We start from the raw sequence: 15,975 nt of genomic DNA on the forward strand, positions 1-15,975 counted from the left end.
CAGCACTGTATCCTTTAGCTTGTTCGCTCCTAATCCAGGTAGAGCTCTCTACTCTGAGGTCTTCACACAACTGAATAAAACTGTGTGTGTGTGTGTGTTGTGTTTGTGTGTGTGTGACAGACAGAGTTCCATATAGAGGTAATTCAGAGCAGGGAGGTCTTTGAGGGAAGATTGATTGCCCTCATGCTTTGCCCTGCTCCTAGTTTCCTAAGTGATAGATGTGTTTTTATAGCCTGCCCACTGTATGAGAAGACATGGTGACATGAAATGGGGATTTATCGGTCTGGCCTCAATTTATCCCCCAAAAAATCCTCTTCTTTGTCAGCAGGTTTGTTTTTTCTTTCTATATGCCCCAGAAAGCCACTTCATATATTGTTTTAATCTTAAACTTCACACAAAAACGATTTCTCAGACTTTTATTGAACCTGCAATACAAGGAGGAGAAGATGAATATGAAGTAAATATGAAGCAGCAGCCAGTTAGTTTAAATTAGCATCACAACCTGAAAATGTAATCACAAATGTAAGTGTTTTATTATCCATCCATGCGTCCATCATTATTTTATTTCTGTTTTGTTTCCAGTGTTCTGTGCTCAGCGAACAGGGTTTTTGGTATCAAATTTAAATATTCAGTTAATTATGCATGTATGCTAAAACATTTTATAATTTCCCACTCTCACATTTTAATATTGATACTCTTCGACATTCCCGGGTCAAAAAAACCGATTCCAGCTGTAGCTGCATCGTATATTTGTAGATCGGCTATAAGATTTTAACCAGTCTTAAATGTTTAAACATCACATGTTTAAACATCACATCACACAGCATACATGACTTTCAATGAGACAAATTTAGTCTTGTTTGTTGCAAGAAAAAGTTTTTCAAAAGGTAAATGTCATTAAAGAGATGATATTCACTTAAATGCCTGAGTTCAGAATAAAACACTTTGAAACCTCATGTCAGGTTCGCTGTTGAATATTTATCCATCAATGGAAAGTCAGAGTAAGAAAAAAACCTCTGCCTTGAATTAATCTTCAACTAGCAGCTGACTTTGCTAAACTTTGTTGTCAGTAGGGAAATTAAGACGCTGCTGGATTCTGTTATCAGAGCAGATTCTTGATGCAAAGACCGTTCCCTCCTGATGAATGGTGAGCATTTACCCCCTAGACCATTAATAACCACGGTTACAGGCCGCTAAATGATGCAGCTCTGGTTTGTGTTGACTGAGCACGTCCATCTCAGTGGAGACATTTATTTGTGGCTCGCTGGAGGGACGCATAAATTGTAAGAGTTAACATAATCTGTTTTTGTTGTCGTGACGATTAGTCACTCCTATTAACATCTGTGATGGATGAAGTTGAGTAAAAACACACTAGAGGGGAAAGGAGGACACAGGTAGACGGAGAGCGAGTCGGTGTTATATCTCCATGATGATATTTAACTGCTCACTTGGTTTACAGCATCTTCTTTTAAAGCCCCTCAGATTTGTCCTTCTGTTAATGATGGACGATATTAGTGCTAATTAATCGGTGTTGCTGTATCTGAGGCAGCCTGCGGCACGGGGCCAGACACGGAGAAAGAAGCGATTGTTGTGGGTTAATTAGTTTTTAACTTTGGCTGGACCGGAGGGCTTGTCGTCTTCCTGAAGGATACTGTATCAGATAACAGGTTTATTGTAGGAGGAGAGGTAGTAATGGAGGAGAGGAAGATTGATGTTTGTTTTTATGAGTTGCCCAAAGGGTGAATCCATCTGAAAACACTCTATCAAGGCATGTACAACACTAAAAGTGATGCATAGCGCATTATATTTCGGTGTTTCAAGAGTTTAAGAGCATCTACCTGAAACTCTGAAGAGTAAAGAAAGTTGTTTTCTTCTTCCTCCTGCAGGTTTCATCTATACGGGTGATGTGGTCCATCGTATGCTGACGGCTACACAGTACATCGCTCCCCTCATGGCCAACTTTGACCCGAGTGTCTCCAGAAACTCTACCGTCATCTACTTTGACAACGGTAAGAGCATTTTGACACCTACACCTGCGAACTGCACGCTTTGGATGCTAGCTGTCAATCACATGTAATCCATACCTAAATATGCCTTATGGTCTATTTTGCTCTAAATGGGACCATCATTTACTCAATGAACATCATTCTGTATTAAAGAAGACTTGACACTGGTGACTGAGACCATGAACATGACTTTGTTATTTTCTCTATAGAAACTGACTTCTGTTTGCAACCTGCTGGTCAATAGAGAGAACACAGGTTTAGGTACTTCCGCATTGGCTTCACTTTCTGCACCCGGAGTCTACATCAATTGATAAACAGTCACACAAAATAGATTTTTTAGTTTGTCCCACAGAGGCTGATGTGAATCACGCTGTTGCACTCTCTGTCTGTGTGTTTGACTCTTTCTTGTATTTTGCATCACCATCCTTAAACCTGCTCTGAGATTGTCAACACACACTTTTTGTATCATCAAACCATGGACGTGATTAGCTTCTCTTGACACACTGCATGGCTCGAGGCTGTAGAACACCAAAGTGCCCCGCTGCTGGTGTTATCTAGCATGTTTTCAGAAACTGAAGCAAGTTAATCAGCACCCTGGGGTGGCTGTCGGGCTGCAGGTGTTCCCCCTCGGCAAATCCTGCTTTCGCTAGGAGCTAAAAACAGCTGTAGAAAATACTTGTGTTTATATGTTGGACTGCATCAGTGTAATGAAGAAAGTTGACTGTTATTTTATCCATTAAGAATTTCATAAATGATTTTACAGAAATTTTATCATATCAAAATGAGTAACAGTATGAGATATAAATCAAAATTGAGGAACTCAAGTTCACACAAAATAATTATAGTGTAAAGAAAACAGTTGAATTAGTTGAATAGTTAATTGCAAAACCTTAAGATATTTATTGTTACATTGTTTATTGTTTCACTTCTGACTCATAAGTTGTCTTAAATGTTCATTTGCAAAAGAGGAGACATTTGTCATTGCTTGATTTATACGACTGAGTCTGAGACCTTTGTAACTTTGCTCCAAACAGTAGTTACTCATTTGAAAATATACCAACACCCTTCCACACCCTGCGCACCTTTGTTTTGTTTTTTTGCGATGGTTGTTATCCATCAAGTCAGTCACTGCCTTCCTATCGCTCTGCGGCAGAGTGACAGACCAACTGCGTGACCTTCTGCAGTCGAGCTAATCAGAGTTCAACCAAACTGGCAGCCGATCGATTCTCGGCCGAGGCCCCGCACCTCAACACACTGTCCATCTGTCTACGTCCTGCCAATACAGCGTAAGAGCTGCCTGGTTTGTTGTGTTATGAGAGAGTCAGTCCCGCTTTCCGTCAGTTTGATGAGGCGTTCACAGCCAAGATGTCTTGTTTGTTCTCGTGGCACAAACAGGGTCGTGGGAGACGTGTGAAACATCACAGTGACGGTGTGAAGCTTTGTTGTCAGACGCTAAATTTTCTCAAAAATGGAACGCTGTTGTCTTTTGTTAATTAGAATCTGCTAAATAAAGAACGTGTGGTTTGGTCGGGAGGAGTCTTTCTCTCTCTCGTATACTAAAATTCGTGTGTGATAAGTTGGTGAAGTGTTCCGACACCTGACAGACTGTGAACGTGACTGTTGTCGGGAGTGGGATCTTGTGACAGTGCTGTGGTAAAAATACCACGTACATGCAGTAGAACATGTTTGAGATTTTAACACAACTTCTTTTCATAGAGACATTATTCACTGATGAATTCCACGTGGTTTTAGATGGGATAGGTTTTATAACATTAAGAAAATGTTACGTGTTGCATGTGTCTGGGTTTGGCCCTGAAGAATCAAACGCACTGAAGTCTGACTTAATACGGTGAAAACTACCAATAAACGTTTTTCCCTGGAGACACTTTGTCATGTCACAGCAGGAACACAACAGTAAATGGTCAAATTGATAATGGCTGAATTCCATTTAGCCGCTCTGATGGAGGGGAAATTAAAGATGATATGAGGAAAATGAAATAAATGCGACGTAAACCACATTAAAACTTGACAAAAGTTTCTCGACCAGGCAGAGGGTGTGCTGGCATAATATGCAGGATTTGTTTTTTTTTCAGTTCGTACGAAGTGTTGAGCTTGTAAATGGAATTAGAAACAAGGCCAGTGTGTGCTCCCCCCCCACGCCTCCTCTCACACTGTATTTTTAGTCTAGAAGCCCCAGATAGCTCGGCCGCCTCCCCTCATGAACTCAATGCATTTTTAACAGGCTTCTACCAGGCTTAACTGCTGACTGAGCGAACGCACTGTGCCATAAGTTAGCAGCAATTTAGCGCTCTGTCCTCTTGGTGATTCTCACTGCCTTTGCATGACAAAGCCTTTTTTTCCCATTTCCCATCCAAACATGCAAAACGGAGCGTCTTTGCCAAGTTGCGTTAATATTAGGTATTTCATATCAGTGCAGGATCAGACCCTGACTTGACTTAACGTCCTCCTTTAACACATGAAACATGCATCTCCGGTGCCAGAGCCCCTTTATACACACCACATGTAATTTATTATGGTTTTCCTGTGCGAGCGGACGCCCCTGCTCTCCAAATTGGCAGCAGAGAAGCTGAATTCTCGTCTTTACTTTGGTTGGAAGAGCTCTGGTTTTGTGACGGAAAAATTGATTAGTTGTGTTAACAAACCTTTGCTGCCCTGGAGCGCAGCCAAACGTGTAACTCTGAGGGGGGGGGGGGTTCACGTCGATAGTTTCTCGTCAGTTAATCAAAGTAATGTTAAGAGTAATGTGAGGCCTGCAGTCTGCCGGTAGAGACGAAGGCTGCGTGAGTCTGGTACTAATTTAGTTCGTCCCCAATATGAAGGCACCACCTGAAGATCATTTGACTTGATGTGGTCAAGTAGGATTTAATATTATGGAGGGTTTTGGTTTTTGGTTTTCATAATTGTGTTCCAGTAAGTTGCTCATTAATAAGTGTGGTAGAACATACAAGGGATATTCTCTATCTAGGCCTTTATTCTAAAAGTTCAGCAGTTTGATCATTTATTGATCCACTAATAAATAGCCAATTGTAGTTTGCCAATAAAAGGCTGTTGAGTATTTGTGTTGGATTCCATTCACTTCAATTTGATTGAGATTCATTTCTAAATTGTGTTTTCATTCGTCCATCCGTTCGAACCAATTCCAGCTGAAACTGGTTGAGAGGCGGGGCACAACTTCAATTTCATATTTCAGGGAAAGAAAATACTTTTCCTTTTAGCTCAAGGCTGCAACATTATGGATCTGAATTCTTTCCAAACGCACTGTATATGCATGACTAGTCACCACCAGAGCACAGACTGTATGTAAAGATGGATGACAAAAGTGAAGCCAGATGGTCGTCATCACCTCCTGCTGGCTGGCTGCAGTAGAAGTCATAAGCCCCGCCCCTTCCTTGTTACATGTGACATGGACCAAAGCTACAAAGTCATGTTTAAATAATTAATTCTCAAAGATGGTTTCTGTCAGTTTTAGCCAGTTCTTCTTAGACCGGTTACGTCAAAGTGTCCATGTTTCCAGTAGGTTGAGCTTTAATTGGACATTTGATGCTGTAATTTGGTTGAACTGACCTTTAATTTGCCGCCCTGCTTTAATTTACTTGGTTAATTAGAAATGTCCTCATTGTGCTGTAACATGACTGGTCATGAACCTGCTCTTGCTCAGTTTAAAAAACTGTTTAAGCTGCATAATCTATCACAGTAACCTCCACCAGGTCTTGATTTGGTTTGGTCCAAAGTTTCAGTTTTAATTATTCTTTCTCTCTGTTCCAGTGGATTTGTTTTAATATCCGTGACAATCAGCTCACACCCACAGTGAGCAGAGAACGCAGAGTTAGTGTTTTAAAGACAAGTCTGTGTTTTCAAATAAAAAGTATGACAGTGGCTTTTAATGACGACTGTGTTGTCCTCTGATCTGTGATTCTGTGTTGTCCCACATGTGGGAATAAACTCTGTGGGTTTATTTTTGTCTGATTGTAGGTACTGCTCTGGTGGTGCAGTGGGATCATGTTCACCTACAGGACAACTACCACCTGGGGAGTTTCACCTTCCAGGCCACGCTGCACAACACCGGCAGGATCGTGTTTGCATACAAAGAGGTCAGTGACTCGTTTCAAAAAACTGACAAAAACATCTTGGGAGAATCAAAGTCGTTTCTAGCGAAATTCATTAAACGCCTACGTTACAATAAAACAACTGCACGCTCAAATTTGAAAGTAACCTTATTAAAACCTGCTTAGCACATGAGGAGAAAATATCTTTCACACAGATCTAACAATCAGTTTGGTTTCTCTCTCTAACTCTGTCAGACTTTTCAAAAATACCTTTGTAATTTCAAACACTGACGACAGCCCCGTGTCTCAACCATTAAAAATATCGGGGCCACATTTTCACTTCTTTTCCCTCTGGTTGTTATACTGACAAAATAATGGCTTTCATGATGGGCACTGCCTGAGAAAATAAGACTTAATGCTCCTAATGCTGCTCCTAATGCTGCTCCTAATGCTTGATTTGGTTCTAATACCAGCATTATACAAGTGTCTATTCATTTCAAACTTTTAAAAAAATGCATCATTGCTATTAATTATACTTTTCATTGCCTCCATTTCTTCATTCAAGCCTTTATGACGCATTTTTTTAAAGTTTGAAATGAATAGACAATTGTATAATTCTGTTATTAGAACCAAATCAAGCATTAGGAGCATTAAGTCTTATTTTCTCAGGCAGTTCCCATCATGAAAGCCATTATTTTATTTGAAATGCTGATCTGCTGCTGAATTAGTTTTTCAAATAAATATTTTATTACGTTTCTATTATTGCTCTGAGAAAAAGCAGCCTGACTACTGCAAATACTGGTTTTACATCATCCTTGATTATACGGCTCGTTCAATACCGTCATCTCACTTTACCCTTTTTATCCCTGAGTCACTGTACTTTTGTGTGTTTTAACCCAGTGATGTGTACAAACAACACAACAGATGCAAATATGCTTTAACTTGAATGCAGCATAAATGTCATGGCCTCTGTTTACGCTCCGATACGTCAGCCCTCACAAATCTGAAATGTTTATTCTGTGCACCAAACCATACCATGTGCTTATTGAAAGTTGCATTACGCCTCAGCAGATTCCTATGGGAGATAGAAGTGAATTCTCTGTGCCGTCAGACTGGCCTGTTTCTGTTTTTCGGCCTGTCCCAGACACATCGTCTCGGAATTGATTTTTCCTCTCTTTTATTTCAGATCCCCATTGAGGTGTCACAGATCAGCTCTGTCAATCACCCGGTGAAGGTGGGCCTGTCTGATGCCTTTGTGGTCGTCCATAAGATCCAACAGATCCCCAGTGAGTCTCAAACATGGTTCTTTAGCTTTTGCTACTTTATTTACTTTAAGAAAAAAATCTCAATGGATCTACATGCAAATGTTTTGAAAATTGAATTGTCCACTCACAGCTCAGCCACCATAGGTCTGTTTTGGATTTCTCATTTCAAGTTACAATTAAAAGAAAGAAATAAGAACAATTCATTGATTTCTGTGTAGCTTTTTCTTGCAATGTGGAAGCTAGCAAGCTACTATTACAGCTATATATAAAAAAAACTATATAATAATTATATTCATGTCAAACCCCAACCAAAATAATAAAACTAACTTTGACATTCATAAATTGATTATAAATTGGTTTCTAAAACACAACTAAGAAAATGTGATGATATAAAGAAAATTGAGGCATCAGGGGCAAACGTTCAGTTATGTTGCATTACTTTGTGTCACATTACGAAACATTGCATTTCTAATGTTGCACAAAGTTGTGTAAAGTTGCATTAAGAACTCATCCATTTAGTTTTCCAGCCAATGATTAAAAGGTTCCCAAGTCATTAAGGTAACTGCCTGCATCATCTTTGTGTTTACTTTAAACTGTCTGGTAGCTCTGAGTTCAGTCTCGTCTTTTTTGCTTTATTTCCAACTGTCACCACCTTTTCTGCGGCACTGCCCCCCCCCCCCCCTCTCTCTCTCAGCAGGCAGTGGGCAGAGCTGTGGGCTCAGCTTCAGATCTGCCTCTACTATTTACTTTTGACTTACTGCAATTCTGGCCCATTAATTTTACAGCAACTGTGAGCAAAGGAGAAAACACTTCAAACCTTTTGTTTCCACAGTCAGACTCTCCTTCTTTCATGGGCTCTGATTCAAAGCTCGCCACAATAACGAGATGTCAAATATGATTAATTCAGTCATTTAAAGCTGTTTTCGGACGTGCTTTTCAAACCTGGATTGCATTTATTTGTCAAATTTAATTACTAAGGCCTTTTTGTCCTTCATGGCATCTTTATCTTATTTGTAATGGGATTTTTTGTTTAGTTTGAGTCTGTTTTTACAAGTAAAACAACAAATTACTGTGAATTATTTGGAGCGATAGCTGACTGCGAGTTTGTTTTTTGGCTTTTTCTGCTAAACCTCTTTTTAGGAAGATGTCCTTGGCACTGACAGATTTTTGTACTGAACCTGTTTGCGCTGTTCCCCTGTAGACTTCATAAACCAAGTTGCATCTGAAGCCTCTGACACAGCGTGATGAAACTAGTGCGTACAGCTGCTTGGAAATCCAGAATGGAAGCAGATTCAGCCTGAGATCTTTTTTTAAATTGCTCTGATAATACATCTGAAAAGATAAAGCTGATTCTGGTAAATACACTTAACACCTGTTTGGAAACAGATCTAATTGTAGAAACTGAACCTCCAGTTAATGCAATACTAGTTTTGCCCTCGTTTATGTGTCACATTAAACTAATAAAGTGTGGACATTTGTGAAGATTGCTTGGTAACTGACTAATGCTGGACTCTCGCAACATCTGCATAATGTGTCTCAGTCCAGAGGTCTTGATGTGTGTCCTAGCTGTGCAGGAAGAGCCTGTGGAGAAGGTTGAAGGATGTGGCAAGTTAGATCAGAGGTTTTTCATCACGATAATCATCATATTGAGGCAAAAGGGAGGGTACTCATAGATGAATGGGGACTAACCTTTAGAAAGCAAGAATCAGCAGTTTTCATGAAGGAGAAGGATGACATTGCTGTTCGATTCACCACAGGCACAACCACAGAGGTCCGTCTGTAGGAGGGTTAAGGTCAGTGTTGTAGAAATAGAGGGACAGTAAAATGTTAAAATTCTGCCATGTTGCAAAGGTAGGTTCGTGGATATCATAGACAGGACAGTTGTGTCATCAGTGACTGATGGGCGACATGACAGCTCCCCAAGTGAAGGTAAATCACCTCTTTCCCCTCTTGGTGGCAAGCTGCAGTAAAGGTCACCCTGTCACATTTATCAGTAGGATTGATACAGTGTCTCCACACTGATCACTGCAGACTCTGGCTCCAAATTATTTTATAAGTGCAAGATGGTGTCACCCACATCTGGGATATTTTGGCTTCATTTTCTTGTAGGAAGAAGTTTATTCTCCTTCTACCATGAAAAGTGTTTAATCTACACGTAACAACCGCGGCAGCCAGAGGGACATTTGTTTGACCCTTTTATTAAAAGCTGAAATAAAACATTTTACACAACCTCCAGTCAGAGGAGACCCCCAGTCTATCCAGTAAAATGATAATTCATGTCCGAGGTGTGTAATTAACAGGTCAGGTACAATAACTTGTGAAGAGACAGGCTTTAATTTACTTTCCCAAGGCTTATTATACATTATCAGTCACAGGGAGTTAGTCCAGAATTGAAACTGAAACCACCTTCATCCTTTTTCATACCTTCTTGCCTGTATCGGGAATAATAATCTTGATTCCCAGGAATATGCCTAAACTGTTAATTTTACAATATGACTCTTATTACCACTACTTAAGCAGAAAGATTGTGATTTAATATACTTTAGTTTACCAAGAGTGTGGTCATGAAGTCGATGTGAACATGTTGAAATATTTGTGACACAGAGTGCTGTCAGATGAGACGTGAATGTGAGCCTGCCATTATTCCACCATCAGTTTTCCCCTCAGTCTTCTGACACGCTTCCACTGATTTCCATGCAATAAAATGCAGCCTGTTATTGTGATTGAATCTCAGAAACATTTATGCAACACTCCTTTATTGCTGATCTGTCTGACCCTCTTGTGTGCAAACGACGACACACATTTGCAGATGTTCAATAGTACCGGTGGAAGGTAGCTACTGTTAATCCTCATTAGCCGTTTTTACGTTGCGACTGAGGACTGGGCTTTAATTGATCTGATTCGCAGCTTCCTTCCAACCTACCAACCAGAGTTGTCTGCTCACACAACAGCTCAACAGCCCCAGGCGGAGGAACTGACCTTCCTCTGGCACCCACCGTGTCATTAGGCACCTGATAATCCCTTCGCTAGAGGCGAGAGGAAGTCAGTCACCAGGGGAGGAGACGCGGGAATGGAAGGGTGGTCTGTTTCTGAGGTTAGACCGAGCTGGCTCACATCGTCCGCTTTGATCACTTGTCCTGTGTGTAATCAAACCCAGCAGGTTTGCAGGGGGAAGAACATCCTATCATATGAGAAGCACTACACTGTAGCCAGCTTGGTCAACACTTCCCAAGCCAGAATCAGGCAAAAAAAAAAAGGTAGCACGGTATAATGTAAAAGGAGTAATTTGACATTTTGGAAAATATTATTATTCTCCTCCTTGCCAAGAATATATAAGGACTGATACCACATCTTAGCTCAGCATAACATCCAACAAATACGCCTTCTAATACTCAAACTTTTTATTTTTATGCCTCAGCAGTTTCACAGATTAAACATGCAAGATATAATGTGTTGGAGCTTTTTAGTAAACAGCCAGGCTGGGTCTATATGCAAAGCTAAGTTAATCTTTACGTTCGTATTTAATGGAAAGAGTGTTGTTGATATTCTTGTTCGCCAAACTATTCCTTTAACTTTAGAACCATTTCACCAAATGGCAAAATTGGTGAATATTGAATTTCAAGAGAATTGTCATTATGCAACTTTAAAGATTTACTGATTCATGCCTGGAGCTTCTGCCTCGAGAGTCACATAAAACTCTAATTACACTGGTGATTAACCAGTATATGAACAGCACAGAGCACTTACCACATCTGTTCAAATACTATGCACTGGAAGAGTGGATGCACTGAAATGCATTCTTGTAACAAAGGATATATTTCATTTTTTCATTTTCCACCGATGATATAGAGGATGCATCGCTAGCAAAAGAAAGCAGCCCCTTTTACACAGGCCCATACGAGGGCCAGAGCGCCATGAGAGTCAATGATATATCTAATCAATCGGTCCATCTCACCATGGCTGATGACTTGCTGTTATAGATGACTGGGAGGGTATAGCCCTTCAGCAGTGTGTGATTGATATCAGCTCCCAGGGGAAATTGCTACTGTCCATTGCCAAGTTGTTGGCCGACACTCAGGCACAAAGCGAGGGGAGAAATAAAGTGCTGTGGTGGCATCCCTCCTGACCCGATTCTGCCTCCCGCTCACTTCCCTCTTTCTTCAGGGACCACTTGTCCCAGTTTTTATCTCTGGCTGGAAGATTTGTGACGGTTTGTTCAATCTCTCACTCTGTCTCCTCACTCCCTCCAAAACACAGACGTGAGGAGGAGGACGATCTACGAGTACCACCGCGTGGAGCTGACGAAGACGAAGATCACTAATTCTACCGCCGTAGAAATGATGCCTTTACCCAGTAAGGAGAATTTATTGGAACAGCTTTGGTGCAGTCATAACACTGTCCACAGTAGAGGCACCTTAGTGTTCCTCGATCAATGAGACTCTGCCAGCGAACAGATTCTGAGCTGTTTGTTAGTTTGGATGTTGGACTGAGATCTGACCTGGTTTGCTTCTCTCTCTCTCTCTCCAGCCTGTCTCCAGTTCACCAGCTGTAGCTCCTGCATCTCCTCACAGGTCAACTTCAACTGCAGCTGGTGTCATCGCCTCAACAGGTTCGATATGCAGACGCTTTTATTTGTATACACCAACACATTCTCTCAACTGTAGTCATTATTCATGGATGTGCATATTATTTCTTTAATGGATTGATTTAGTCAGTGACGTGTCAGAAATGTGCGTCAGTTTGACACCTGAACCAGAGAAAACGAGGCAATCGGATAGATTCAGAGAGTTTTGGACACTGAACCAAGTGGGCAGTAAAAAAGAAATACTTTAATTTTATGTGTGTTTGCATACTCTCAAAGAAAACAACTCCCTGCTGGTTTGCAGACATCTCATGCAAACAGTATGAGGATGAAAAATTCATTTTTGGTTGTTTTGTGTGTTGTTGATGGACAAAGGCAAAGTTATTGTTTTCCTCTGTTAGCATCACAATAACTGTATATACTCAGTCAGAAAATGTAAAGTATTGAATGTTTTCAGCTCTGCAGCAGCTTATTCTAACTTTCATTCAATTCACACCCGTTCTGTCGACCTCTGGTCTCCTTTTGATCTCGTCCCTCCCGTCTCCCTGCACTTCAAACAACAGCAAATATTTGTGCTGCAATAGAAGTGTTAGTGTTCCTCCCCAGAATTTCCTGACAGCTGAAATGTGAGACCGCCATTGGTTCTGTTTTGTCGACGAGGAAAGTTTAAAAAAAAAAAAAAAAAGGAGGGGGAAGGAGAATAATTTATGGAGAGCTGGCAGAGTTGTGTTATCATCCGCACAAGTTGAGAAAGTCTCACCTCACGAGCCAACAGACGTTCACTGTCCTGATAAATGTCTCGCCTGCATCACTTGGAATGTTTTGTTCTTCTTGTTGTTGGGGGGGGGGTTCAGTCTGACTCGGGGGCAGCCACCATGGCTTGTCTTTGTATGTCGCTCATGCATCAAATATTAATCTGCCGCTTTTATATTTTGGACTCATCATTTATTCCGCCCGTAATGTGGTTGACTGGAGACATGAGCGGCTCCTCTGCGCTGTCCGTAGAGATTTGTTTTGTTTTTGAGGGATTTAAGTTTGACTTTTCTGCTGCTCGGCATGTTTCATTTATTTTTTCCTTTGACGGAGACAAACTCATTTACAGTGCAGCGACACGAGGAAGTGTTTTTCCTCGCAGCGTGTTACGGACTCAGTGGTGAGATGCCGCATGCCTGTGGCACTGATCTCATTAAGCTTCATTTTAATTAGTTTTCTAACTGTGTTAATATCTGACTGTTCAGTGTTACTCTGCCCTTTGTATCCTTCAGCCACTTCCTTTGAAAGAGCCAAACACGCTTTAAACGCGTGCTAATTAAAAACAGTGGCGGCCTCGTTGGCGACGGGTTAATGAAAGCCGCTGACATTTTAAGAGAACAGCCTTAATGAACTTCTCTCGGTGAAGTGCACGCCGCCCCTCTCATGATAAGCTCTGGGCTAAGTCAGTTAGCTGAGGCTGATGTGTGCAGCCCGTGTTCAGGCAGGTCAATAAAGCGTGGCTGAAATCCCAGATGACTCGCTGGGAGCCATGAGAGCCCGTTCAGCCCAACGTTCATGTGTGTGGAGGGAAAGGGATTTGTTTGAGAAAAACAGCTGGCGAGCATCACAAATGCAGCTCCTTTAAAATAAAGGGCTGGTAAGGAGTTGAATATTGAGTTTTAATACATCTTAGTCTCCTGGCAAACTGTTATTGCATCATTAATGTTGAGAAATAGCATAATTACAGGCTCACAAATTGGTTGGGCTGCAACAACAGCAGTCGAGTCAGGGGTGTAAGAAGTATTGATATCCGTTATTTACTATATTAGAATGTTCCTTTTAAAATAAAGGTCTTGCATTCAAAGTAGAAGTTACAGAGATATTATCAGCAAAATGTACACAAATGGCTGATATTTTGATATATTTGATATTTGATTTGATACTGTTGAAGTTAAAGGATTATTATTATTACTGAAGCATCAAGCAGCGTATTTGGTCTTTTTATCCACTATATTAAAGGTCCAGTGTGTAAGTGACCATTGTTTTGTTTCATGTCTGTGTCACAATAAAAGCTACTTTATCGAATGCTTTTAGTGTGAAGCAGCAGCTGCGAACATGTTGATCAATTTTGCATTAGCGGTGACGTAATACAGCTCACATGACAAGTGTTTGTGGAGAGTCAACAATAAACATGGGGCTGATTTCAGTAGAATAAAATACTGCTGGATTATATGAAGTCATTGATTTCTGTTAATTGGATTTAGTGTGAGGATTCATCCATTACACAGTTTATGCTTCCAGGGTCTCGGGGGTGAGCTTGAGCCAATCCACCCGTATCGCAGGACTGTCGTACAGAGACAAGATGTCCGTCAGCTGTCTCCAATTAATCTTACCCGGATCTGAAAGTCTTTTGGAGGAAGCCTGACTGTGACAAAAACCACACAAAGTTGGGATCCGAACCAGCAACCCTGCTGTGAGGCGACAGTGCTGCCTGGTAGTGTGGGGATTGTGGGGAATATAGATTAAATTCAATTATTAGCATATAGTAGTAAATCACACGGATTATAACTTGAAGTACACTCATGCACTGGGTTAATCACCAGTGATAACAAAGAATAACTACTTGTTTATTTTCCATTAATCTTCTGTGGCATCTGAAGAAGTGGGATTGAAACCCAATAATAAAATCTATCCCACCCTGTGATGCCTGAGGGAGACTTGGAGAAAAGAAACGTTCTCCCTCATGGATTCATTTATATTCAAATGAAGCACCTCAGTGCATTTCTAATTAAAAGCACCGTGGCTGACTGCATTCGATGGCAACTGGCTGGGACTGATGCCATTGAGGGGAAACAAAACACGAGCTCCCTTCAGGGACAGGTTAGACCAAACATGTCGGTGATATTGTGTCTCACTCTGCTTCGCTCTGCTCCCTCTTGGGGGGTGAAAAGCAGTCGGGGAAAAATGGGGGATTAACCGGAGGAATCTGTCTCGCCTGATTGAGCAGATGAGGCTGAACTTTTCGGTGGGGGGAAATAAAACGAATGGGATAATCAGAGAGGGAGGAAGATGAAAATGGACTCCCTCTCATAAAGTCATTACCATAACGTTATGTTGGGTAGAGGAATGTGGTCTGTTGGGGACGTGCAGAACTCGACTGGACTCATTCTGTCCTCACAGCACAGATGCCAGGGCTCGATTTAAACCACTGCACTGTGAGTCAGTCATAGGTTGTTTTTATTTATCCACCTACAATGAGAAATAATTAGCATACCACCAAAAGCTTTTAAAAAGCATTTCATTAGACAGAGTGTGGTGTGAGAGTGGTGACTGCTTTGCATACTAACTCGTCCGGCCAGATGGGATACTGTTTGTGGCGAAGGGCCGAGACGGACGAAATGCGAGTTCACCAGTGGGTGAGTTATAATTTTGATCTGTTTAGAGCACGGAGGATTAGCAGCTGCCGCCTCGATTACCGTCTGCCTTTTGAGGTTATTAGAAGCCTCGCACCACGATGCACAGTACTCCAAGGCCCCATGAGCCTCTGCACTACCCCCACAAGGATCCTATCTTCACGCTGTGCGAGGCTGATGGCCCCTCACACTCCTCGTGTCCAGACCTCAGGAAGTTGTGCAGATGTTTTAAAGCAAAACTATGCAGTTTTTTTTAACCTACAATAACAGCTTCAAGATGAGTTTGCATGTTTTATGCTCTTTGTAGCTTTGGTGAGCGAGTCGTGTGTAACTGACATGTGGCTGCAGAGGGCGCTGTTGTTCATTAAAAGTTACATGGTGTTCCATGTTCCCCAGAATGATGAATGAACCGTTCCTTAACATTTTAAATCAGGTCAAGATTATTTGTCCAAAACTTCAGTTTATGACAAAAACTTTTAAACCAATGAAATTCCCATCACCTCCACTGTCCTTTGTGTTTCGTGGTAGTTGGTTTCAAACTCCACTCTGACAGTGTTTTCTCTGCCCCCAGATGTTCCAGTGGCTTCGACCGCCACCGGCAGGACTGGGTGGACAACAGCTGTCCAGATGAGGTGAGTGTTCAAGATGACCAGAGTGATTTCCTCCAGC

At 41.4% G+C, this 15,975-nt stretch overlaps 1 protein-coding gene across 2 annotated transcripts in view; it reads left to right on the forward strand.

The window, feature by feature from the left end:
- Positions 1-15,975, forward strand: part of plxdc2b (plexin domain containing 2b) — a 70,185-nt gene that overhangs the window by 44,763 nt on the left and 9,447 nt on the right. For both annotated transcript variants that reach the window (XM_020087791.2, XM_020087792.2), the window contains exons 5-10: positions 1,887-2,009; positions 6,000-6,118; positions 7,260-7,359; positions 11,596-11,691; positions 11,866-11,947; positions 15,878-15,938. In XM_020087791.2, coding sequence (XP_019943350.1) covers positions 1,887-2,009; positions 6,000-6,118; positions 7,260-7,359; positions 11,596-11,691; positions 11,866-11,947; positions 15,878-15,938 — 581 coding nt within the window. The remainder of the gene's footprint in view (positions 1-1,886; positions 2,010-5,999; positions 6,119-7,259; positions 7,360-11,595; positions 11,692-11,865; positions 11,948-15,877; positions 15,939-15,975) is intronic.

The sequence above is a fragment of the Paralichthys olivaceus genome, chromosome 17, assembly GCF_024713975.1.
Source record: "Paralichthys olivaceus isolate ysfri-2021 chromosome 17, ASM2471397v2, whole genome shotgun sequence".
NCBI classification, from domain to species: domain Eukaryota; kingdom Metazoa; phylum Chordata; class Actinopteri; order Pleuronectiformes; family Paralichthyidae; genus Paralichthys; species Paralichthys olivaceus.